Here is a 23,395-nt window from a genome sequence, read left to right as displayed (position 1 = left end):
ACCAGCAGAGCCGCCTCGCACGCCGCCCGCTCTCGGCGCTGTTCCCCCATTGACAAAATATCGCCGAGAGCGACGCCCGGCCAAAACATAGGCGCCTAAACCATTAATCTAATCTGATATTATTTAATAAAGCGAATTCTTTAATGCTTGTAATTCTATCTCAATTCCGCCTGGCCAGCAGCGCCGCAAACGCCGCCAGAATCGTCCACTTGCGGTTCTCCGCCTCCTGGAACACGACCGAGCGATCCGAGTAGAAGACCTCATCGGTGACTTCCTCGGGCTTGCGCGGCAGGCAGTGCATGAATGTCCAGTCGCGCTTCGCGCCGCCGCTCTCTGCCATCTCCATCGACACCTGGTATCCCGCAAAGTCGCTCATCCTCTGCGCCTTCTCAGCCTCCTGGCCCATGCTCACCCAAGTGTCCGTAACAATGATATCCGCATCCTTAACCGCCAGCTTCGGGTCCGTGAAAAACTCAACCTGGACATTGGCTGCCTTGGCATCGGCATCCGCCTGCATGCGCACAGCCTCCGGCACCGGGTACTTTGCCGGCGTGCACACGCTCATGTCGAGACCACACTTGGGCATGGCCGCGAGCATCTCGTAGACGACGTTGTTGGCGTCGCCGACCCAGGCAACGCGCAGCCCGCGGAAGACCTCGAGCATTGATTGTGCGCGGGGCCGCCGCGCGCCGTAGATTTCCCAGATCGTCAGCAGGTCGGCGAGGATCTGCGTCGGGTGGTTCTCGTCGCACAGCGCGTTGAGCACCGGCACCGAGGAGTGCTCCGCCAGGGCGGTGATTTCGCTATGCGCGCCGACGCGCGCAAAAATCCCCGAGACCATGCTGGAAATCACCTCTGCGCTATCGCGCAATGACTCATTGACGCCCAGCTGGATATCCTCCTTTCCGAGGAACATCGCGTGCCCGCCGAGATATGCGATGGAGGTTTCGCTGGCGACGCGGGTGCGCGTGGACCGTTTGGAGAAGAGTAGGGCGATTGATTGGCCGCGGAGGGGAGCGTCCGGGTGGAATGATTGTCCTTCGTGCTTGGTCTTGCGCTTGAACTCGGCGGCGGATTCAACGAGGGCGGCGATTTGCTCGGCGCTGTAATCGTTGAGGCTGATCAGATCGCGCGGCAAAGTGCTGAGCGCCGCTGCGTAGTGCAGAGTGCGGACTGATGATCCTGTGCTGGTGGAAGAGACAATCGTGGGCGCGAGACGAGACATTGACGAAGTAAACAAGCTTTTGAGTGCAAAGGGTCTGAACATTATAATGTATTAAAAAAAGGAGATGATAATGAAAATAAAAGAGAAAGAGAAAGAGAAAGAAGAGAAGGTTTGTGTGGGAAAAAAGAAGAAAAAGTTCTAGTAGTTATCGTGGTCTAGACACTGATAATGAAAAAAGACGAAATTTTGTTTTAGGAAGGAACCAAACGATGAATGCCGCAAAAAAAAAAAAAGTAACCTTTGTGAATGCGTTCGTCGTCCACATCACCGACGCTTTATAGCATTTAGGGATCGGCTTGGTGACTTAGTCGGAAGTAGCATTGCGCTAAGCAAAAAGGCCGGTAGTGAGAGGAAAAGGAAATCGGGGAAAAGCAAGTGTTAAAAATCATGAGTCATTTTCCCAGCCCAAAACACGCATTAGTGGGGAAAAAAAAGAGGGAGAAAAAACCACACTCACTCTCTCTCTCTCCTCCCGTCCTCACATGCACTCAAGTTGAACCTTCATTTAGTACTTTGGGAGATTGGGGATGGTACGGGGTGTGATACAAGATGGCTTGCTGGTTCCGCACCACTACTTGAGAGCTGAAAAGGAAACAAAAATTAAAAATTAAAAATTAAAAATTAAAAACGCAATCGACCAACTGCCAAACTGTCTGTGACCGAAAGAGCTTTTTCAAAGCTTTTATTTTATTTTCTTCGGTGTTATTCTCCCGCGCATTCAATGGATCTATTTCCCCTCTTGCTGCGCTTTTCTCTTTTCAACACACTCATAAATGAACGAAAAGCACTTTTGTACATAGAGGGATGGTTCCAAATAAATAAATAAATAAATAAATAAATGTATCGTATAAAAAATCGTCGAGTCTAAAAATTGCCTTTATTTGAAATAAATACTTAAATATTTAAATATCGTCAATGTCGATGTTGGTCAGATCATAGTCGCGGTACACCTCAACATCGCTATCGTCATCATCGCCATTCTCCGAATCGTAATCCTCGTTAAACTCAATATTGCCCTCATCGCCATCATCCGCACCACCATCCGTATCCCGCTGAACCTTGACATCAGGGATCTCCCCGTACCGCTTAAGCTGCGCCTCCTCGTCATCGTTATACTTGAGAATAAGGTCGACGTTCCTCACCGTGTCCTCCTTGACAGTCTCAAACTCACGAGCAGACACCAGAACAAGGTTTCCGGGCGTAATCCACACCTTCTTGCGCAGCTTACCGCGAATGCTGACGCGGAGGATTTCTCCCGTCATGCTGGTGGCTTGGAGGTGTCCGTGCCCGAGCATCTTTGTCACATATGCGTACTCCTGCTCGTCATCCTTAAAGTTCAGCTCGCGTTTCTCTCCCTCTGTGTCGTTCTTTCCGCGACGGCGTGTTTTTCCTCCCTATTAAAAAGAAAAAAGAATAAGAAAAAAAGTTAGTTTTTAATTAAGGCGTGCTTTTTTAAATTGCTATCGATTGAGAAATCCAGCGGCTTTGCCATATGTTTTCTTCGAAATCAGCGACTGTTGGACGTACTTTTCCCTTGTTCTTCATTATATACTAATGGCTTAATTGCGATTAATAAATGCAACTATATATAAAAAGAGGCGATTGAAATAAACAAAAATTCAAAAAAGAAAGAAAAGAAAAGAAAAAAGGGGGGAGAATAAGTGTGCAACCTGTAGAGCCCGATTTTTTTTCTTCTTTTTGCTAGCATGAAAAAATTTTCCCCAACAATTTCTCCATCACTTGGTTTTCTTTTTTGGCATACGCTTTTAACGCATAATGGATAAATATTCCCTTGTCTTTATTTTTTGAAAAGCCACGCTCTACATACTATGCCAAAAAGGACTCACTTTATCTCTTTTCGATTTATTTTGTCTGTGACCACACATTGATAATATCTCCATTTTTTTACTCTCTCTGTAGAGCAATAGTAGTATTGTTGCTGTGCAAAAAAAAAAAAAAAAAAAAAAAAAGTATAATGAAACAAAACAAAAAGGAAACTATACTCACGTGTCATCTTTCAACACGTTATAAAAAAACTGCTCCGCACCGAGCCTCGTTATCATTCCAACAGAAAAACGTGATTACGCACCACCAACGATGATGTTGTTGATGGGGATGTGAATGAGCTTAGTGAAGTATCCAACAAAGCCCATGACCAAAAATCCCATGACCACCGCCTGCACGATCTTCAGGTACTCCTTTCTGTTGGGTTTGGCGCACCGGCGCAGAATCCAAGTCGCCTCCTTGACAAGCTGCTTGGGCGCATCTATAATGAAATTGCCACCCGGAATGTTTGTTCCTGACTGCTGCTCCTGCTTATCCATTTTTCTAGTTGGAGTTTAAGATTATAGATGTGAATAGAGATGGATTGCGTTAAATGAAAACAATGGAAATAAAGAAAGCAAAGTGTATTTTTTTGTTTTGTAAAAGATAATAGAATATTATTAATATGTAAAATATTGTATAGGAAATAAAAAAGGAGTTGCAAATGGTCGCGGTTTTTTTTTGGCGAGGCATACAGCAGCAGCTTTTTCAGTCTTTGAGACCAACAAACACTTATTTTCATTCTCTCTCTCGTCATTATTTTGGTTGCCTTTTTGAGTCTATCCAATCGCGCCGCAGTACGTCGTCGCCAGCCTTTTTTTTCGAAGGCCACAACTGCCTTTTCCATTTTCTTCTTTCGAGTATTTAAAATGTGATGAGAAATAAAATGGCTCGTCGGCTCTATGGCTCGACCTGCTCAGCTCACTCAGCCAACGTTGACAAAAATAAAAATAAAAATAAAAATAAAAACAATAGAATCGGTCATGTCTCATTTTTGTATCTTTGTGTGTGGTATATATTTCATAAATTTGTTTTACTTGCTTTCGATATTATTCCAGCTACATTGAGGGTTTGGAATAAAACTAAGATTGAACAGATCGAAACATTAATAAAAAGAACTCAGCTGCTGGCCTCTGCCTGACGCTGCGCACGCTTCTCCAACAGATATTCCCTGCGCTTCTCAATAAGCTGACCCTCGTACTGCTTAAACTCATAGTACTTGAACCCAATGTAACAACCGGCTGCCGTGAAAATCGCATAGCTAAGGTGAGCTACAAAATAAGAAGAAAAAAAGTAAAAGAAAAAACATTCTTAATACCAGTTTCAGTTTGTGCGCGCTTTAATGTACAACCCACAACCTCATATATAAATATATTAAAAGCTCCTTCGTTTGTCTCTCCCCTATCCTCTCCTCTTGTTCATTCTCCTACTTACGCTTCACGACTGTGCGTCCCCGCAGACCCATTGAGTACATTCCCGTAATCAGACCGACTGTACCGCCAACAAGTGTGGTGAAGATAGGCGCCATTCCAAAAACTGTGTACAAGTGTGTATGTTTGTGTTTGTGTTTGTGTTTATAACGAATCCGCTGATTGTAAATATATTCGATTAATAAGAGAGAGAAAAGTACAAGTGTAGAAAAAAGAATTATAAACACTGATTAAAATTGAGAGTACAAAATAAAAAAGAAATGAATGCGCTTGAATTTTTTTAAAGGGCAGTTTGACATTATTATCTTGCTGTTTGTGATCGTATCAGCTTGATCTTTAATTCGGAATGCGGAGTGCAGATCAAAAAAGAATACTAGTATGATTAATCGTGTGAACGAGCGCATTTTTCAATCTTTAGCGATTTCTCCGGCAGGCAAGTTACTGATAAAAAAAATACCTCCCACCCACCGAATTTTTTTCCGTCCTTTCTTTCCTGAAATTCATTTCCCGTTTTTATTTCTATTTCTATTCTATTGAATTTCATATTTCTCTATATATTTATATATTTATTTCCACACCTTTAACTTATCACAATGAACACCGGTATGGCGTGCCTGTGGCCACAATGTAGGCGGATTCTACAAGGCAGTATTTTCAGAGCAAGCTCTGCACATAAACAATGGGCGGAGGCCATCTCAACAACACCCGTACAACGGACAATAATAAGACATATCAGCGATGCTACCAAATACAATCTGCGCAAGCTGAGCGACATCGAGTCCAAAGACATTGAAAATAAAATACAAGACTACGGAAAACAGACCAAACAACCGGCCAACGACCTAGCACCAGCGGACACCAAACCTGCCACTACCATAGCCAATAACACCAGAAGCAGCAGCAGCAGCAGTAGTGCATCTGACTCGGTCACACTAACAGATAGTGCGATCGAGCGGCTAAAGTACCTATCGGAGAAGCGCCAAAAGACACAGTATTTGCGCTTGCGGGTGGATTCCGGTGGCTGCTACGGATTCTCGTATATGCTGGACATGACCGAGGAGCCAGAGGTAAACGATGTGATTTTGGACCGGAGCGGCGCCAAAATGGTCATTGATGATTTCTCGTTGCCGCTGGTGCGCGGGGCGACTATTGATTGGCAGGATAGGCTTATTGGCCAGGCGTTTTTGGTTGTGGCTAATCCGCAAGCGAGCGGCGGATGCGGGTGCGGAGCATCGTTTGAGATAAAATTAGATTAGATCGTTTTATTCTTAGCTGCTGTTGCTGAACTATACTTGCTGCGATAAAAGTTATAAAAGATTTCTTGTTTTGAGCTAATATTATTGTGTATTTACACACATACAAATTTGAATTATTTTTGTCCAATCAATCAAGCGAGTGAGTGACTGAGCTTTTTGCACGAGGCCATTACTTACTGTAATCACAGCTGACCGTGAACAGACAATGTTCAAATGGCAACGGCGTTCGGCGAATTCCGGATATAACACAAAAATGAATATGTTATGACTGATATGCGTAATCCTGCTGGTACTTTCGGGTAAAAATAAATTAGAAAGCGCAATTTTGACTGGTATTCCGGTGGGCTCCACGAGTCATGTTATATTTTCCACCGTTAATAATATGTGTCCATATGGCGGCAATACTTTCTAAAGATTTATCACAGCCAAAAAAAATTGACCCTGGCGGAGATGCTAGTATATAGTTGAACCTTTGTTTTTCTCTCTCTCTCTCTCTCGCAAATAACATTTTTTTCACTTATCATTAAATATTTTTTCGTCTCATCTCACAAATTGTTCTACGCACAACAAATATAGACCACAATCACTATGCCCATCGCCATTTATTCATCCTCGTCCTTGCTGCTCCGCACTGCTGCTTCATCGGTCCGTCCGATCAGTATTCATGCTGCTGCTGCCTTATATGGCAGACCGGCTGCAGGCCTGCAGATACGCGCATTCGGCATCAAGACTACGCTCAAAGCCCAAGAGTACATGGCCAAAATTATCAAGGCTGACAAGTCCGCTGCTGCCAGCAAAGAGGCCGAATCCAAGGGGCCCAAGCCGCAAGTCGACTCGTACCTAAACGAAATGCCGCCGGAACTGCGCTCGCCCTTGTTCCCCGAGCCCATGCGCGCTGAGACTATGGACCGTAAGTGGAAGTCGTCCGACCTGGAGGAGCTAGACATTGGAATCACCAAGCACCGGGTCCCCAATAGGTTCAGCGACAAGGTTGCACTGTGGGCAGTCAAGAGCGCGCGCAAACCAACGGACCTGCTTTTTCGCAACAAGTATCTCCACCGCTCTGTCATGCTGGAGGTCATTGCCGCGGTGCCCGGAATGGTTGGCGCGCTGATTCGGCATATCAAATCGCTCCAGGGCATGCGCTACGACGGCGGGTGGATTGGCCATCTTCTGCATGAGGCCGAGAACGAGCGCATGCACCTGATGACCTGGATGGAGGTCGGCAAGCCCGTCATGTGGGAGCGAGCCCTAATTGCCACCGTGCAGACCGGATTCTTTGCAATCTTCTCGCTGCTGTATATGGTCAGTCCGCGCACCGCCCATCGGGTCGTCGGCTACTTGGAGGAAGAGGCTGTTACCTCGTATACTCACTTTATAAGGGAGATTGATGCTGGCAGGATTAAGAACGTGAAAGCGCCAGAAATTGCCGTGGCGTATTGGAATTTGGACCCCGAGTCGGCTACTTTGCGCGATGTTGTTTTGGCCGTTAGGGCCGATGAGGCTCTGCATCGCGACTCTAACCACCATTTTAGTGACCGCATTTTGGCTGGCCGCGAGAGCTTGTTTGAAGACATGGACCACGACGAGAGCAAACCGCGCGTTAGGTACTAATAAAAGGCTGCCAAAAAACTATTTAATGGCTTATTGGGTTCGTTTTTTTATTGTTTACTAGTTTTTTCTCCGTTGAAAATCTATTCATTCATTCAATTTTCTTTTGTATATTCGTTTATTTGCTTTATTGTTTTTCCAATCTGTTCTATTAAAATGCCTTTTATTGTGCGAATGTTTCTATTCAGCTTTCTACAGTGTGCAGCATGCTTTTTTTGTATACAAAGCACTTTGTTTTCCTTTTCTTTATTGAGCGCATGGCATGATGAAGTAGGGCTTGACACGTTGAACCCAAAATAATGACTTTGCACAATATATAAATAGCGCAACGCTAATATATAAACAAATTATATATTATTTCATTTTTCATTTTTATTGTTGCTTCCTGTTTATTATTTATTAAAACTCGTTATATTTTATTTCACCAGCTATACATCAACTAGCACAAATGGCAAAACTCAGAATACAAGTGAACAAAGACTGTACTACACGCACGCTAATAGAAGCTATTTTCAAGGGTAATAACAACTCTAATGGTTTAGGCAGGCAAGCGCCCGTGCTTAGTCACATATTTAGACAAAACAGAAAAAGTCTGTGCAGGCGCAGATTATTAGACATGAGCAAGACGCTCGTGGAGCAAGGTGTGTCTCACAACGACACAATTATTATTGGTAGCTATAATAGGGTGTTGATAAAGTTTAAACCCAATGTTTGCAACAAAATCCAACATTCCATTTATCCAACAAACAACTGCAAAGCGGCGAAAACAACAGAATTGTGCTAATATTACTTGCTACTAAAATTTTTAACTGCACTTTTCCACTTAATTTTATAATACATTTTTTATTCAACGTTATTTTACTTTAAATTTCAAGTTGTTGAGCAGTCTGATAATATGGAAGTGGATGTCGAGGTTGAGGATCGTGAAACGGGTTTTCATCAACATGCCGATTGACAGGGCATAGATGTTACTATGTAGGATTAAATCAGGGGACATAACAATGACACCTTGATATGCCCCCGTTTAATAATGTACACGTACGGATGTGTACATGCAAAGATTATAACCTTGATATGCCAAGACACCAGTCTGCCTAGGGAAGAACCAGTTCTCGCCAACGGAGTGCACAACCAATGAAGTGCACAATAAAGGCAACGAGGCATATATAAGACGAGGTCGGCCTCAGTTATACTTTTGATTCCATTGATAATAAAAACCTCTATAAACTGACACCCCACCTTTTAATACTAAATCGTAGTGCTCCACACACACACCCTCTTATTATAACAAAGTGGTGTGACACTATTTTTTGTGACTTTAGACATTGAAAATCAATGAACAAGACAAATTTAATAAACTAATTAAGGTTATTGATAAAGTAGTGTTATGATTTCGATGGGGGCACTAGTCACCTAGTGTTAAAAAGTATGTATGAGTTTTGTTATAGTTTTTATTATTAAGGGAATCAAAAGTAGAACTGTAGGTGTATTCGACATATTTATGTGTCGCGTTGCCTTTGTTGTGCACTTTTCAGTTGCACACTCCGTTGGCAAGAATTGGTTCTTCTGCGAGCAGACCAGTAGCTTGGAGTGGTAATGTTGTGCTCTTTGCATATGCGCGCTCGTGTGTGTACGTTATAAAGCGGGGAGCATATCCGGATGTAATTATTGTATCCCCTGATTTGCCCTCACATAGTCCCACCTATGCCCTATCAATCGGCATGTGGATGGAGACTCATTTCACGATTTTCAGCCTCAACATTCACTTCCATATCCTCGGATTGCGCAGCATTACTTTATTGATACATTTATGAACATTAGAGGCTTATACCGAAAATTGTAAAAGGTAACCTAAAAAAAAGTTTGTAAAAAAAAGTTTGTGGGGTTTTATAATGATTCTAATGATTATGGGTTTATGGATATATAAGTTTAGAGATTGCCGCGCTGCAAGAAAAACTAGTTTATTATTTAATTGTACTCTGACGGGCGGAATGAGCCCTCACATGTGAGCTGCTTAGGCTGTCCTTCGTTGTCAAGAATATCAACCCAACCATTTATACCATCTTCGCTCCAATTATATCGTTCTGCACTAATAATACTTTTGAAAGACTTGATGTTGATTTTCTTACCGTGGCTATCTTTACTTTCTCTGACCTTGAGGAACATATTTAGCCATTCAATTTCGTCAACAGAGTAGCCATTAACTATGATAGTACTATTTTATTTTCCAGGAATATTTTTGGTCACTTTCTTGTTGGTTGCTTTAATAATGCCACCTAGACTTGATGAGCCCTCGCCTGCCCCAAGTGACACACCAGTGTCATACAAGGCTGCCATACTGACAGAATGCTGGATACCAAGCTTATTGGCTTCAAGTTGAGACGGGAGCACATACAAGTTGTTAAAGAGAAGATCCTGCGCATTTCTAAACAAGACATCTTTGACGGATGCCTTCCACGCGTCACAGAATCCCTCAAGACCAGATATTGAACCACTGTTTGATGCAGCCTTTTCTTGCAAGGCATTGCCATATATGGAAAAATCATTTATCTCATTTTTTGCATCGTGATAGGCACTAATGACATCCCAGGTATCCCCTGAACGGGTGTTGAAGTTTACAATACCAGATGATATGCTGCTCCCCGAGGTGTCCACATGACAACTATCGTACTGGAACAAGTGGTTTCCAGTTTGGAAGATGTTGGTTAGCTGATAGGTCAGATTGACTTCACATACATTAAGTCAGGCATTAGCGGAGCTTGAGAAGAAGAATGTGGCAATGGCCAGTACAGGCAGGCGTTTAACAGTGAGAAGCATGCTTAATGAAAAACTAAAAGATTGGTAAATATTGTGAGTAAAAGCAGTATAATAGAAAGTGGATTATTTGGGTGTTTTCAAAGTCGCCTTTTATATGATTAACAAAATTGATATTTCTACTGTTTACCATACTAAAAAAGCACAAAAATTTTTAACATGCAAGTACTCTGCTTGTGCACATCTTTCATTTTTATGAAATAACGCCTAATCTTGAATATCCAATCAAACACAATTTAGTATTCCACGCTCGCTATTGATATTCATTTTTCTATAAATATAAATATATTTATATATAGCCCTCATATATTTAAAAGACAAATTGTTTCTTTTGTTTCTTTGGCGCTCTTCATTTACTGATATAAAAATAAACAACAAAAAGAAAACATGTGTGCCCCATGTGGTTGTCACAAAACTAACAGGGGCTAAATTTGGGGTTTGGTCTATTTATAGGATTTAAAACAAAATTAGAATAAAGGAATGATAATAATAAAAAGTATTGGTGGTGAGATATTCTTTTACAATGCAATAAATGTTTACTGCTACCTGTTTGTTATGTAAGAGGGGGGCGGGGAGCACTACTGTAATAGTGTTAAAAATTGGGTGTGAAATTATAAAGGTTTTTATTACGAGTGTTTCTAAAGTGCTATTATCGCCGATCTCGCCTTATATATGTACCTTTATCTCTGTGGCACTCACTGGCAGTTGTGTGCTCCGTTCACGAGAACTGGTCCTTATGAAAGTAACCTGGGTCTCTGATATGGCATAATTGGCATGTCTGTATTCTTGCGCCCAGCACATCCCTAAACGACAGAGGCTGTTAGAATATGAATGTTCTATGAACGGGATATTAATATTTGTACTGCAAATTAAATCAGTCTCACTTGACATTTTCACTGCGCATCTTAGCAGCTTTCTTTGCCATGGACGTTAAAAAGCAACGAGCATGACACCATGTATGTCTTTATAAAATAGCCACGTTTTCATTTATTTTCGCATTTTATAAATGTGCAACGCATGACACAAATATAAAACAAAATTATGCAGATTGTGGAAAAGAGCTTTTTCCATTGCAAATTAAAATGTGCGAGTAAATGAAAAATTGTGAAATATTTATATTGAAATTTAGGCGGCCCTTCCACATATAATACCAACATTATGATCATTTAATTTTTTGTTATTACTTATATATTATATCATTAACTATACATTGTCCAGCACAAATGGCAAAACTCAGAATACGAGTGACCAAAGACTGTACTATACGCACGCTAATATAAACTATTTGCAAGGGTAATAACAGCTCTAATGGTTTAAGCAGGGAAGCGCCCGTGCTTAGTCACATATTTAGACAAAACAGAAAAAGTCTGTGCAGGCGCAGATTATTAGACATGAGCAAGACGCTCGTGGAGCAAGGTGTGTCTCACAACGACACAATTACTATTGGTAATTACAATGAACTGTTAATAAATTTTAAACACAATATTTGCAATAAATCCTAACATTAAATTCATATAGTGCAGGTAGCCAAAACAAAAACAACATTAGCAGCTACACACTAACACATCATTAAAATCCGTTTTATTGTATTTTTAACATAATGATTCTTATATTAATACTTTTTTACTAGATAATTTATGATCAATATATTTAATTAACAAACAAATACAATTAAAAGCAACATGCAGCCGCCGTTTGACAATATTTGCAAAGTACCGTTATACTCTTGTCGTTTTATATACCAGCACTTTCAAAAAATTAAAATTTAATAATTGAAAAGGGCTGCCAGACCACCCAGAGCCAGTAGATACGGTCCGTAGCTATTTATTCCACTGGCAGAGCTGGAAAATGATTTGTACTTGCTGCTTTCAAGCTCTGAGCACGAGTTTCCACACGCGACAAGTGGTTGGGCAATTTGCTCCGATTGTGAATTATAAGAGTTGTCACAGGTGATATTTCCAGGCTGACCTCCATTCTCAAGAATGCTAATATTGTGTTTCCAAGCGTACTCTTTCTGCTCAATGATGTACTTGTACGACTTGATGTTTACAGCTGCCCCAATATTGTCGTAATTGGCCCTAACGTCCAAAAACATATTCAGCCACTCTATTTCGTCGACGGTATAGTCATTAATCCTGAGGCTGCTTTTGGAGTCGCCTTGCTTGTTACCAGTCACTTTTTCATTGGTTTCCTTGATGATGCCGCCCAAGGTGCCTACATAGTCACCAGCACCCCGTAAAATGGCAGTGTCATACATGGCAGCCTGGCTGACACTGAGCTTTAGCCCAAGCTCATCAGCAAATATTTGGGATGGCTTGAAGTAAAGCTCATCATAGACCGCGTCTTGCGCGGTAATAAAATGTTTGTTTGTCGAAGCATTCTGCCATACCTCACAAAAGCCCTCAAGCCCAACAACTGAGCCGTCCTTGTCTTCTGCTCTTTTGGCCAGCACAGAGTCGTACTTTGAAAACTCGTCGTTTCCACCCGTAAGGTAGTGGTAGGCCATTATTACAGGCCAAGTGTCGCTGGTGCCGGTACAAAAATTTGCAATACCAGATGCGTAACCGTAGCCTTCGTTGTCCAGCTCACAGTTGCTGTACTGGAACTTGATGTCGCCAATTTGAAAGATGTTGGTCAACTGGATAGCCAAATTCTTCGGGCAACCAGATAAACCGGCGTCGACAAAGCTTGACAGAAAAAATGTAACCACAGCTACAGCAGATAGACGCCTAATGGTTGAAAGCATGCTAAAAAGTATATTTTAATTATAAAAATAATACTAAGACAGTGAGAATAAAGATGAAGAAAAGCGAATGTAACACCACATACCTTATTTCTAGTTTTAGCCTTTGCTACTCCCTCCAACATGTGTTCAACACAATGGTGCACAAGTTTCTTTAGACTAAAACCTTCAAAGAGCAAACAAAAATTGTTTGTTGACTGCAACTATTTTTTTCTTTCAACTGAAAAAATATTCCATAAAGGAGCAACCATTCGGTCGCAAAGCCTTTAAAATAGAAAACTTTACATAGGGTTACAAACAAAATACAAGCCAGGGGGTAATTATATTGTGCATACATTTTATAAGCGCGAGTGAATGAGTGCGCGCGTCCATGCAATGTTTAGCGGCGCTTTCTGCCGTGTTTGTTACCGCCAGAATTGTTCTTTCCTTTGCTCTTGCCCTTGCCGCCCTTCGACTTGCCCACTCTGCCGGGGGTCTTTCCCGACCCGTTAACGCGGTCAATATGGCTTTTAGATATGTGAAGCACGCCGTCCTTAAACTTCCCTTCTCCGATTCTCAATCCGCGATCACCCATCTTGAGCTTGGGCTTTCTCTGCTCGGTCTCTTGGGCTTTGCCCAAATACTTGACCTCCAACTCGCGCTTGACCGTGGCATTCAACACGCCCCTGTCCTTGGCATCCTTTATGGAATCTGCTGCCCGCTTCTCGCGATTCCGCTGGGCGTTGAAAAACTGATCTGCTGGAAGGTTGCTCTTGGTTTTGATCTTCATTCCAAGCTTCATAAGCTTCTGGGTATTGTGGTTGTGACGGTCCTTTCCGGTGAGCTGTGATTCATGAAGCTTCTCGATCATCAGCTTTCCTTCGAGAAGGTCGTTCAGTTCACGGTCGTTCTGGCGCGACTCTTGCTCCTCCTTCTGCGCTTCCTTGCTGATCTTGGGCGGCTTGGCGTTGATTTTGGTTATTTTGGCCGACATGAAGCTCTTGTACTGTGCCTTGCTGGCTGTTTTGGCTGTTGATTTGGTCAAGGACGACGCGTCAAAGACAACCACCTCGGGAGAGGACCTTTTTGGTTTTGTGATAGGAACCATTTTGGGCACTTTTTATGTATATATATGTTTATATAGAATTAAATTAAACAGAAATTAATTGAACTGAGAACTGAGAATTGCAAGACGAATAAAATAATTGGACTTCTTTTCTTTTACCATTGTGTGGTGGACGTCAACCCAAAAATACAAAAAAATGCAATCGGTGATTAACAAACAGATCAAATTAAAATATGTGTGGAGTAGGCCCATGCAAATGCAACGTTTTTCGGGGGAAATTTTTACGCCGTATTGCGCGTCAAGATTATGTCGAGTGCAAATCGTGCGCTTTAGAATCCTTTCCATCAATTTTGCCTTTGCGTTCCTACCGCCTCACTTTCCTCCTTTTACATTTTTATTTACGCTTCTTTTGTCCCTCTTTCTCTCATTCAATTTTCTAGTTTTTATTCTACACCCTTTTTTTACCATTCTAAGGTGGATGAATTCTGCACAGATACTCTTTCGCATAACCGCGGGGCAACGGTGTTTAACTCAACCACTGGCCAGACACACCCACACTTCCATTCTCTTCAAGCAGTTTAAATTGGCAAACATGGCGTCCGAGACACTTAGACAGCGATACAGGGAATTTAACAGCACTGCAGTTACCCCCGAGTCGCAGAAACCCGCCGGTGATGGCGAAAAGGAGACAGAGCTCGGAAACAAGACACCCGGGTCGAAGCGGTCGCTGACCATTGCTATTGCCGGCGTGCTTGCTCTCCTCAGCGTCACTGGATACAGCTTTATGCGCCAGCCATCTGGAGTGCCTGCAGTTGCACTGACTACAGTAGCGACACCAACAGAGACTGCGCTTCAATCAGTAGCAACCAAGCGCAGCGACGCACAGAAGCGCTTAGAGGGAATGACAAAAGTTGAGAGGCGCAAGGAGGTCAACCGCCTGCCCATTCTCACGGACGACGAGGTCGACGCTGTACTGCGTGCCAATGAAAAATCATGGCAGGCAATCAATGGAGCCTTGCGCATAGATACTGACCAGGTGTCGTCCAATGAGCCCATCGAGGACTACTTGGCGACTGGTGACATACATGGCGGGTCACGATACATGGTGGGCGTGTTCGACGGGCATGCCGGGTTTATGTGTGCTGAGCAATTGGCCGCGCGCATGCAGCCGATGATTGACGCGGCGCTACAGGAAATCGAGGGCACCAACAAGACGATCAGCGCCCCGCTTTCGGATGCTGTGGTGAGGCTGCAGCGTGATGTCGGACGCGGGTGGGACACGGTTCCGATGGCTCTGACAGCCGCATTCATGGCGATGGATAATGAGCTGGTGCATGCTTCGCTGGCCGAGTACCAGCGTCTAGCGGACCCATCGCAGATGAGCCGTCTTCTGGGCCCCGCCGTCTCTGGCAGCTGTGGTCTGGTTGCTCTGGTTGACACCGACGCAAACGAGGTCGTGGTGGCCAACACTGGCGACAGCCGCGCGCTTCTCGGCGTGCGTCTCGCCAATGGCACATGGAAGGCTGTGCGGCTCAGCCAGGACCACACGGCAGGGAACCAAAATGAGCTGAGCCGTTTGGCCCGCGAACATCCAGGCGAAACAGTCATAAGGTCTGGTCGCATATTGGGCGGTCTCATGCCCACGCGTGCATTTGGTGACTCCCGTTACAAGTGGCCGATTGGTGTTCAGCGTGCGCTGTTCCCGCAGCTGCTGGCCAACGGTCACAAGTATGCAACGTCGCCGCCTGATCTTCTGTCGCCGCCATATGTCACGGCGCATCCCGTCATTGTCCGGCACAAGCTTGGAAAGGACGATCGATTTATTGTGGTGGCGTCAGATGGGCTCTATGACCAGATGGCCGACGCCGATATTGTACAAGTTGTTGCTCAGTGGTACGAGGCCAGGGATCCAGCCAGCGGCCTGGTTACCAAAGATAAGAATGCGGCTACGCATTTGATTCGGGCTGCGTTGTCTACCGACGGCAATGGAAATCGCAGGGATGAGATTATTCGCTACATGTTGGCCATCCCACCACCGGTTTCACGCCGCTACCGTGATGACATTTCGGTTGCTGTGATTACGCTTAACGAAGCAAATTAAATTCAACCCCCGATATTATATTTTAGGCTATTTTTCACAATCTGTCCAGTCCATATATATTTTACTTTGCACATATTTATTTGGACGGAATAAATGGAAACGCTCGTTTATATTCATTCATTTATGGGGCTTGGCCACATCCCACTTTTGCCAGCAATAATATCATTTTGCAAAGCTCATGTTGCAAATTAAATACTCGCACATTTACATTTTTGATTTGTGCATTCCGTTTTCTAAATGGGGAATGGAAAAGGCGTATTCAATGGTACCGCATGCATGCTGAACAATTGATCAATGCAGTTAGTGTTGATCCGGTATTGCATGTTGCTTTTCCACGCGGTAATCATCCCAATCGATATACAAATGCCGAATTCAATTGCTCTATTAGGAGGCTTGTTCAAGAATAAAAACCCTGATCAGCATGCATATCAGCATATCCTCGTGTTTCATTGTTGGATTTGTGTGTTGCTGCTTGGCTGCTTGGCTGCTTGCCTCGTCAACGCTCTCGATAAAATATTTTCTCCCTTAATTCCAACCCCTCCCTTGCTCGTCCTCTCACACTCGCATTCCTCCCAGTGGCCTTATTTCCATATAAACTGACCAAGGCGGCTGCGAAGAAAACCATCTTTTTTCTAGACATTTTCAATTGAAATACTCCCAGCCTTTGAATGCTGACATATTCTACTTTGCACTCTTGCTCTTTCATCCATCCATCTCTCCGTTTTTTACGCTCTCTCGCTTACTTTAACTCTCAACTTTACCTTGTACTTTTAAGCACTCGCATATTGTTTTCTGCTTTGCTTTTTTATCCCTCTTGTTCACTACGACTCGCAGTGAAAGCTTTCTATTCCTTATTTCTCTTGTTCACTACGACTCGCAGCAAAAACTTTCTGTTGCTTTTTTTTTCTTATTTCAAACACGCCTTCTCTATTTTTATTTTTATTTCTCTAAACGCGTATTTACGATGGACAACAGCACTGTCGCCAACAACAGCGGATTGGGCGCGCCGGCCGCCAAAAATGCTGGGCCGCAGTCTTACACAGAGGTAGCTTCTGAGGTATGTTTGCAAATACACTGCCCACACACGAGTTTTATTGGTGGTATTTGCTTTGGTATGTTTTTTGCACACATTAAACTACTCTACTAAAAGTGTATTGTATTTGTTTGTTTGTTTGTTTGTTTACAATTGTCAATTTAGAAAGGCTGGCCCGAGGCTCCGCGTGGTAGGCTTATGGCGGAAGACGCCGTGACTCTCAAGCGCCAGCTGCTGCTCGGCCAGCAGCTTCGCGGTAACGCGCACTCGCTGCATGTTCACGAACTTGCTACGTTATTTAATTGGGGCGCCAATCATTATGACGAGCACAAGGAACGGTGTGAGACGGTCTTCCCCGACATGGAAAATAAGTTCCCAATGCTTTGCGAAGGTTTTGTTGTCATGCCCGACGGCACATGCGCGATAGGCACCGCTGGCGAGGTTGCCCGTGCTATTGGCAACATATACCATCAGCTGTATGACGCCTACCATGGCGCCTTCCCCTCTGAAGACCCTTGCAGCCCCCTCGTGTATGGCTCGCGCACGTTGACCAAGGACAGAACGCCGATGTTTGAGCCAGCAAACGTGTTCACCTACAGCGGACATGCCGTTTGGCTTATTTGCATTCAATGCCTGTATTTTATAATAAATATTACAACGCAAATTGTTCGCAATTGTTTTGTTGCAAGCAACACACACAACTTTAAATTGTGGGGGGCTTTATTTACTTGCACCACGCAATGGCGCGTTGTGTCGAGCGTTGCTCGGTGCTCCGCATTCCACTTTGTGCGTAATGCACTGGACAAAACACGAGGTTGCTGTTATTTTTATTTGTGCAAAGACATGGAATAATATAAACAGAATAACATAGAGAAACAGCTAGTTTATATCCTAATAGTTGACGAGTAAATATCATAGGGCTGCGTGGCCAACCAGCACTGGGTGCGTTGGTAGTTTCTTTTGTTCAAAGGATGATGCTTGCTGCATTTATTACAAAAGTCTCGAAAGGTTTCATTGCAATGAAAGAATACTGCGAAAAAAGAAAGCTGCAACCTATCCTTTAAAAAAATGAAAAGAGAAGCTGCATCCCAAGCATTGGCACATTCATCTCTCTTTTTCATTTTATTTACAACTATTACAATTCCATACATTTGCATCATGCTCTCAAATATTGTACGGCTACCTGCCCTTGCCATTGCCTCTCTCTTCTTGCTGAGCTCTGTCAACGCCGAGCTTGCCGACTGCCCAAAGAACCTGGCCTTCCAGCTGACCAACGTCTTTCAGTTTGGCGACATTAAGTCACCCTATGGCAACTGCGAGCTAGACACCAACGGCAGTGGCTACTCGTCTGGCGTGGCAAATTTTAACACTGCCGCTGGCGACACCTGGCAGGTGATCCAGGCCTACCACAACCTCACGGGCGGAAATGACGAGTTTTCAAAGTACAACACTGTGCTTGCCGAACGAGCAGAAAACAGGGATGGCTCTATTGCCGGGCTAGAAGGCTTTTGCGATGCGTGGAAGGCCCTTGCTTTGAACACAAAGTTTATTTCGGCACAGGGCACGGTCTACGACAATCTGTATTTCACTCCGTCTCAGATGCAGGCCAAAACACTTGGACTTAAGCTCAGCGTCAGTCTAGCGGCCTTTTATGACACCGCTGTTTCTCGCGGCTCAAGCGACAGTGCAGGCAGCCTGGGCGGCATCATCAAGGAGGCCAAAAAGAAGGTCACCAGCAACAAGACAGGCGACTCTAAAAGCAACCTCAAGATTAATGGATACACCGTCGATGAAATAGAGTGGCTGAAAATGTTTTTGGACGTTAGAGCCAAGTACGACAGCATTGGCAAAAATCTGAACATCAAGTCGTACAAGTACATCATTGAGCAGAAACAGTACACATGGATAGACAAGATTGATGTTTTGAACAATAAGGGCAAGCCCGGAGATGTCACCTGCGAGAACTCGTATAATCCGTTCGACATCAGCCCGGGACAGAAGATCAACTCTCTTGCGCTGTGCGGAAACTCGTGCTCGGAGGTTGAAAGCAAGATGTCCAAATCACGTTTGAGCTCTGCCAGTGGAATAAATAACTACGGACACTATGCAATGGCTCTGTGTGTCCTGGCTGCTTTTTTGCTTATTTAAAACTGCACTTGGGTTCCGGGTGCTGGTTAATAATTTACAAAAACAAATGTACAATTTCCTAGTCTTAAACTAAGGAATGTGGCACATTTCAGGACAAGTTAAATAGTGGTTAAACAAAATATAAAATGTACAGACAAATAGTGTAATAGTGTTCTACTGTTGTTATTGCTGCAGTTAGTCGCATAAGCCGGATGCTGAGGTGTATTGCAAGCATTGGGTTTAAAATTTATCAACAGTTTATTTTTCATTTACAACGACAACTGTGTTGTTGCGAGACACACCATGCTTTGCAAGCGGTTTGTTGGTACCCAGTAATCTGCGCCAGCACTTGTTTTTTCTGTGTTGTGTTAATGTGTGGCTAAGCACACGCGCTTGCTTGGATCTTCAAGGCCCTGGGTACTTTTGTATATGTTATCACTTAGCGCACATACTAAACAGTTTTGTTTAATTTGCGCTGGCCAAGCGCTTTATCCCCCATCTGCATAATCTTGTTTGCATTTGTGTGTCGTGCGTTGCGCATTTGTAAAGTACAAAAATAAATGAAAACGTGTCTTTCTTTTTACAAACAATCATTCGAACCTGTCAGACTGCGCGCGCCCGCATGATAAAACAACAGAGCTATGCAAATGCTGTATTAATAAATATTACTACTTCACAATAATGTGAAGGGCAAATTGCAGTCAAAAGCAAATGTATCAATTTATGTATAAAGGCAACCCTGGCCAGCACCGACATTTCTCCAATTTTTAACTCATCTCATTGTTATGTAAGAGAGGGGGGGTGAGGAGCGCTATTGTGATAGTGTTAGAAGAATGGGTGTGAAATTATAAAGGTTTTTATTACTAGTGTTTCTAAAGTGCTATTATCGCCGGCCTCGCCTTATATATACCTCCTTGTCTTTGTAGCACTCACTGGCAGTCGTGTGCTCCGTTCTCAAGAACTGGTCCTTATGAAAGTAGCCTGGGTATCTGGTATGGCATAATTGGCATGTCTGTATTCTTGCGCCCAGCACATCCATTTCGGGACAGGCAGTATGTCCGGATGTCAATTGTGGCGCCTAATTTGATCCCCTGTAATTTGGCCCATATCAGATCCATCTGCGAGCTGACGAGAATCTGTCTCATGATTTTCGCCCTCAGCATCTACCTCCATATCCTCGGGCTGCGTAACAATACTATTTTTTAAACATATCTCCCAAGCTATATAGATTTTGTATATATAAAAAAAAATTTCCCCAGCTTCCGAAGGAAAATAGAAGGTCCATCCAACCACACATGCGATCAATAGGCACGGATGGATTTAAGGATGATGCCCCCCATGCATGCAAGCGCCATCCATATCTATTCCTTGCATTTCAAGCTTAAAAATGAGCAATGATACGATTGCTCCCAGCGCATGCAGAATCTATCTTTGACATGATTTTCTGTTTTTGTTGGAATTGAAGGTTCTATCAGCTGCTGCGTCTTTGCTTGTGAGTTGAGCTATAAGAAAAGTAGTGCGAATGATTTCTAATCCTTGGCGGAGCAGCAGGATTAGGGTGGGGGCAGCATCTTGCTAGCAATATAAAAGAGGGGGAGGGGGTGATCTTGTTGCGATCACTTTTTCTTTATCGCATTTGTCTCATTGGCACCCTCAATCTGCTTTTTATACGCTTTCGCTCTTTATTTTTCTTCTTTTCCAACCATGCTCAGCCGCCTTCTCGGAAAGAACGTTCTCATTACCGGAGCCTCCTCGGGCATTGGCGAGGCCTGCGCCTACCAATTCGCGGCCGCCGGAGCCAACGTCATCCTGACAGCGCGGCGCAAGGACAAGCTCGCCGAAGTGCAGCAGAAGATCCACACCATGTGGCCCTCCGTCCAGGTGCACACGGCCGGCCTCGACGTGCAGAGCAGCCACGCAGTCGACCAGGCGATCAGCAGCATTCCCGAAGCGCTGTCATCCATCGACGTCCTTGTCAACAACGCCGGGCTGGCCATGGGCGTCGACCACGTCAGCGACGTGGCGGACAGCGTCATCGACGCAATGGTCGATACGAACGTCAAGGGCCTTTTGTATGTGACGCGCGCGGTTGTGCGCGGGATGAAGGCGCGTGGGAGCGGGCATGTGATTATGATGGGGTCGATTGCCGGCATGGCCGGCTACCAGGGCGGATCCGTGTACTGCGCGACGAAGAGCGCCGTGCACGCGATCTCCGAGGCCCTGCGTGCGGAGACCATTGGCGTGCCAATCAGGGTTACCGACATCAGGCCGGGCATGGTCGAGACCGAGTTTTCTGTCGTGCGGTTCGGCGGCGACCGCGACCGCGCCGGCGAGGTGTACCGCGGCATCGAGCCGATGACGGCCGGCGACGTGGCCGAGTCGGTGGTCTTCGCGGCGTCGCGCCACCCGCGCTGCGTGGTCGCCGACGTTGTTCTTTTGGCCAGCGGCCAGGCATCCGCCACGCTGGCGCACAGAAGGTGATTAATAAACGAACAAGTTGAATTAAATTAAGCTGGCAGCGGGCTTTCTGCTCTGCGGCGCGGACGCCACCTGCCTCGCCATCTCCTTGCGCGTCTTTTTGGCGTTCTTGTCGCGGTACAGCTGCGAGCTGTTGATGAAGTCGAGGATGCGCGGCGGGATGTCCCGGACGCCCATCGTGCTGTTGCGCACGGCCAGCCGCACGTCGGTCGAGCTGATGTGGCGCACGCGCTTGGGCAGGTCCAGCTCGAAGATGAACCGCAGGAACGGCGCCACCCGCGCACTCGCGAAGAAGCCGTCGACGTCGGCGTCGCCGCCGTAGCCTGCGCGGCGCGCAAAGGCGATGCGCCCGCCCATGGCGAAGAAGCGCGCGACCTCGGCCTGGCAGTCGCCGTAGTACTTGGGGTCGAAGAAGCGGGTCAGGGTGTCCCAGCCCATGGCGAAGAAGCACCTGACGTCGACGCCCTGCGCCCCCTCGTCCCCAAGCTCCGCCAGCGCCACCCGGCGCACGGCCTCGCACTTGTCGACGAAGCGCGGCGCGCTGACCATGCCGAAGGCCATGTTCTGCAGCGCCGACGCGTGGAACTGCTCCCTGGTCTTCCACACGTGCCAGGTGTCCGCGGCGTTGTCCACGGCCACCGTGTGCGCAAGCATGTCGACCATCCGCATGCGCTGCTCCAGCGACGCGTCGGCCAGCCGCTTGTCTGCGTTGCGCGCGCCCAGGAGCAGCAGGTAGGCCGTGATTTCGGGCAGCTGCGCGTCGCCTGCGCGGCTGCGCATCTGCTGCGTGCCCAGGCACTCGAGGTAGGCGCCGTGGCAGTAGTGCGGCGGGTTGAACGAGCTGTCCATGATGCCGATGTTGAGCGTTTTGGGCGCGCTGCGCGAGGGGAGCGGCCAGGTTGCGCAGAGCTTGCGCGCCAGCTGGACCGTTGGCTGCGGGTGGGCGTGGCTGAGGAAGCCCTGCACGAATGCGTCGTAGTGGGGGGTGGTGTGCTTGTGCACCTGGAGGGCGGTGCCCCTGGGGATGCCCTGCGGGGCCGGTGTGGGTGGTGTGGGTGGTGTGGCCGGTGTGGCCGGTGTCGCTGCTGTGACTGGTGTCGCTGCTGTGACTGGTGTCGCTGCTGTGTCTGGTGTCGCTGCTGTGTCTGGTGTCGCTGTTGTGGCCGGTGTGGCCGGTGTGGCCGGTGTGGCCGGTGTCGCTGCCGTCGCTGCCGTCGCTGCCGTCGCTGCCGTCGCTGCTGTGGCTGATGTCGCTGGTAATGAGGCGGTGGCCATTTTGTGCTGAATTTGCGGGATTACTTATTCAAAAGGGCTGATTGAGTCAATGCGCGAGTTGTGTGTATGCTGGAGGGAGAATACGGCCAAGGCCAGCGGATATGGAAAATGGAGAGCAAGCGCCATTTCGTTCTATGCGCGCTTTTTAGCTTTATTTCTTTTCTTTTTTAGCTGTTTATTTTATCGCATGTGTAGCTTTAGGGAGTAGGGGGGAGGGGCATACAAACAAGGCGCTGTTAATCTTGATCGTACCCGGGGGTAGGCCAGAAAATCAAGGATCGGGGATCAGGGATCAAGCGGTACTTTCCACAAAACATATAATATACACGCACAAATGAAGAAATTAAAAAAAAAAAACACTGACCTGGCTTGGCTTGGCTTTGTTCGTCGTCTTCCTTTTTTTTGGCGATACGCGTCTGTTCTATTTTATTCT

At 45.6% G+C, this 23,395-nt stretch overlaps 7 protein-coding genes across 7 annotated transcripts; 3 read left to right on the top strand and 4 right to left on the bottom strand.

Annotated features, from left to right (window-relative positions):
* Nucleotides 1–3,170: 3,170 nt before the first annotated feature.
* On the bottom strand, nucleotides 3,171–3,696 carry BX661DRAFT_189161 (uncharacterized protein). The gene has a single exon (XM_051537535.1). The coding sequence runs from the start codon at nucleotides 3,547–3,549 to the stop codon at nucleotides 3,307–3,309; it is 243 nt and encodes an 80-aa protein (XP_051388734.1). The 5' UTR covers nucleotides 3,550–3,696; the 3' UTR covers nucleotides 3,171–3,306.
* A 437-nt stretch (nucleotides 3,697–4,133) lies between these two features.
* Nucleotides 4,134–4,625, bottom strand: BX661DRAFT_189158 (uncharacterized protein). The gene is made up of 2 exons (XM_051537534.1): nucleotides 4,484–4,625; nucleotides 4,134–4,320 (listed from the first exon to the last, which is right to left on the bottom strand). Exons 1-2 carry the CDS (start codon nucleotides 4,575–4,577, stop codon nucleotides 4,169–4,171), a joined length of 246 nt encoding a protein of 81 aa, XP_051388733.1. The 5' UTR covers nucleotides 4,578–4,625; the 3' UTR covers nucleotides 4,134–4,168.
* Nucleotides 4,626–5,405: 780 nt separating this feature from the next.
* Nucleotides 5,406–5,723, top strand: BX661DRAFT_138081 (uncharacterized protein; the record flags this gene model as incomplete). The annotated part of the gene is made up of 1 exon (XM_051532709.1): nucleotides 5,406–5,723. A coding segment is annotated over one exon (318 nt), but the record flags the coding sequence as incomplete, so codon positions are not given.
* A 3,921-nt stretch (nucleotides 5,724–9,644) lies between these two features.
* Nucleotides 9,645–10,085, bottom strand: BX661DRAFT_131885 (uncharacterized protein; the record flags this gene model as incomplete). The annotated part of the gene is made up of 1 exon (XM_051532578.1): nucleotides 9,645–10,085. A coding segment is annotated over one exon (441 nt), but the record flags the coding sequence as incomplete, so codon positions are not given.
* Nucleotides 10,086–17,013: 6,928 nt separating this feature from the next.
* On the top strand, nucleotides 17,014–19,230 carry BX661DRAFT_200954 (lysozyme-like domain-containing protein; the record flags this gene model as incomplete). Its single annotated transcript, XM_051538463.1, has 3 exons — nucleotides 17,014–17,106; nucleotides 17,263–17,669; nucleotides 18,300–19,230. The coding sequence occupies 3 exons, from the start codon at nucleotides 17,014–17,016 to the stop codon at nucleotides 19,228–19,230; spliced, it is 1,431 nt and encodes a 476-aa protein (XP_051388730.1).
* Nucleotides 19,231–20,913: 1,683 nt separating this feature from the next.
* On the top strand, nucleotides 20,914–21,690 carry BX661DRAFT_146716 (uncharacterized protein; the record flags this gene model as incomplete). Its single annotated transcript, XM_051533188.1, has 1 exon — nucleotides 20,914–21,690. One exon carries the CDS (start codon nucleotides 20,914–20,916, stop codon nucleotides 21,688–21,690), a length of 777 nt encoding a protein of 258 aa, XP_051388729.1.
* A 21-nt stretch (nucleotides 21,691–21,711) lies between these two features.
* BX661DRAFT_200952 (uncharacterized protein) lies at nucleotides 21,712–22,962 on the bottom strand (the record flags this gene model as incomplete). Its single annotated transcript, XM_051538462.1, has 1 exon — nucleotides 21,712–22,962. One exon carries the CDS (start codon nucleotides 22,960–22,962, stop codon nucleotides 21,712–21,714), a length of 1,251 nt encoding a protein of 416 aa, XP_051388728.1.
* Between the last annotated feature and the right edge of the window lie 433 nt (nucleotides 22,963–23,395).

The sequence above is a fragment of the Kickxella alabastrina genome (genome assembly GCF_025024165.1).
Source record: "Kickxella alabastrina strain RSA 675 chromosome Unknown BX661scaffold_36, whole genome shotgun sequence".
NCBI lineage: Eukaryota > Fungi > Kickxellomycota > Kickxellomycetes > Kickxellales > Kickxellaceae > Kickxella > Kickxella alabastrina.
This window is presented reverse-complemented; position numbering and strand designations above follow the sequence as displayed.

Bases quoted from the DNA above. Each gene is read 5' to 3' on its own strand.
- BX661DRAFT_189161 (XM_051537535.1), bottom strand. From the start codon at position 3,549: ATGGATAAGCAGGAGCAGCAGTCAGGAACAAACATTCCGGGTGGCAAT.
- BX661DRAFT_189158 (XM_051537534.1), bottom strand. From the start codon at position 4,577: ATGGCGCCTATCTTCACCACACTTGTTGGCGGTACAGTCGGTCTGATT. The intron at 4,321-4,483 runs GTAAGTAGGAGA...CTTATTTTGTAG, and splicing joins GGGACGCACAGTCGTGAAGC to CTCACCTTAGCTATGCGATT.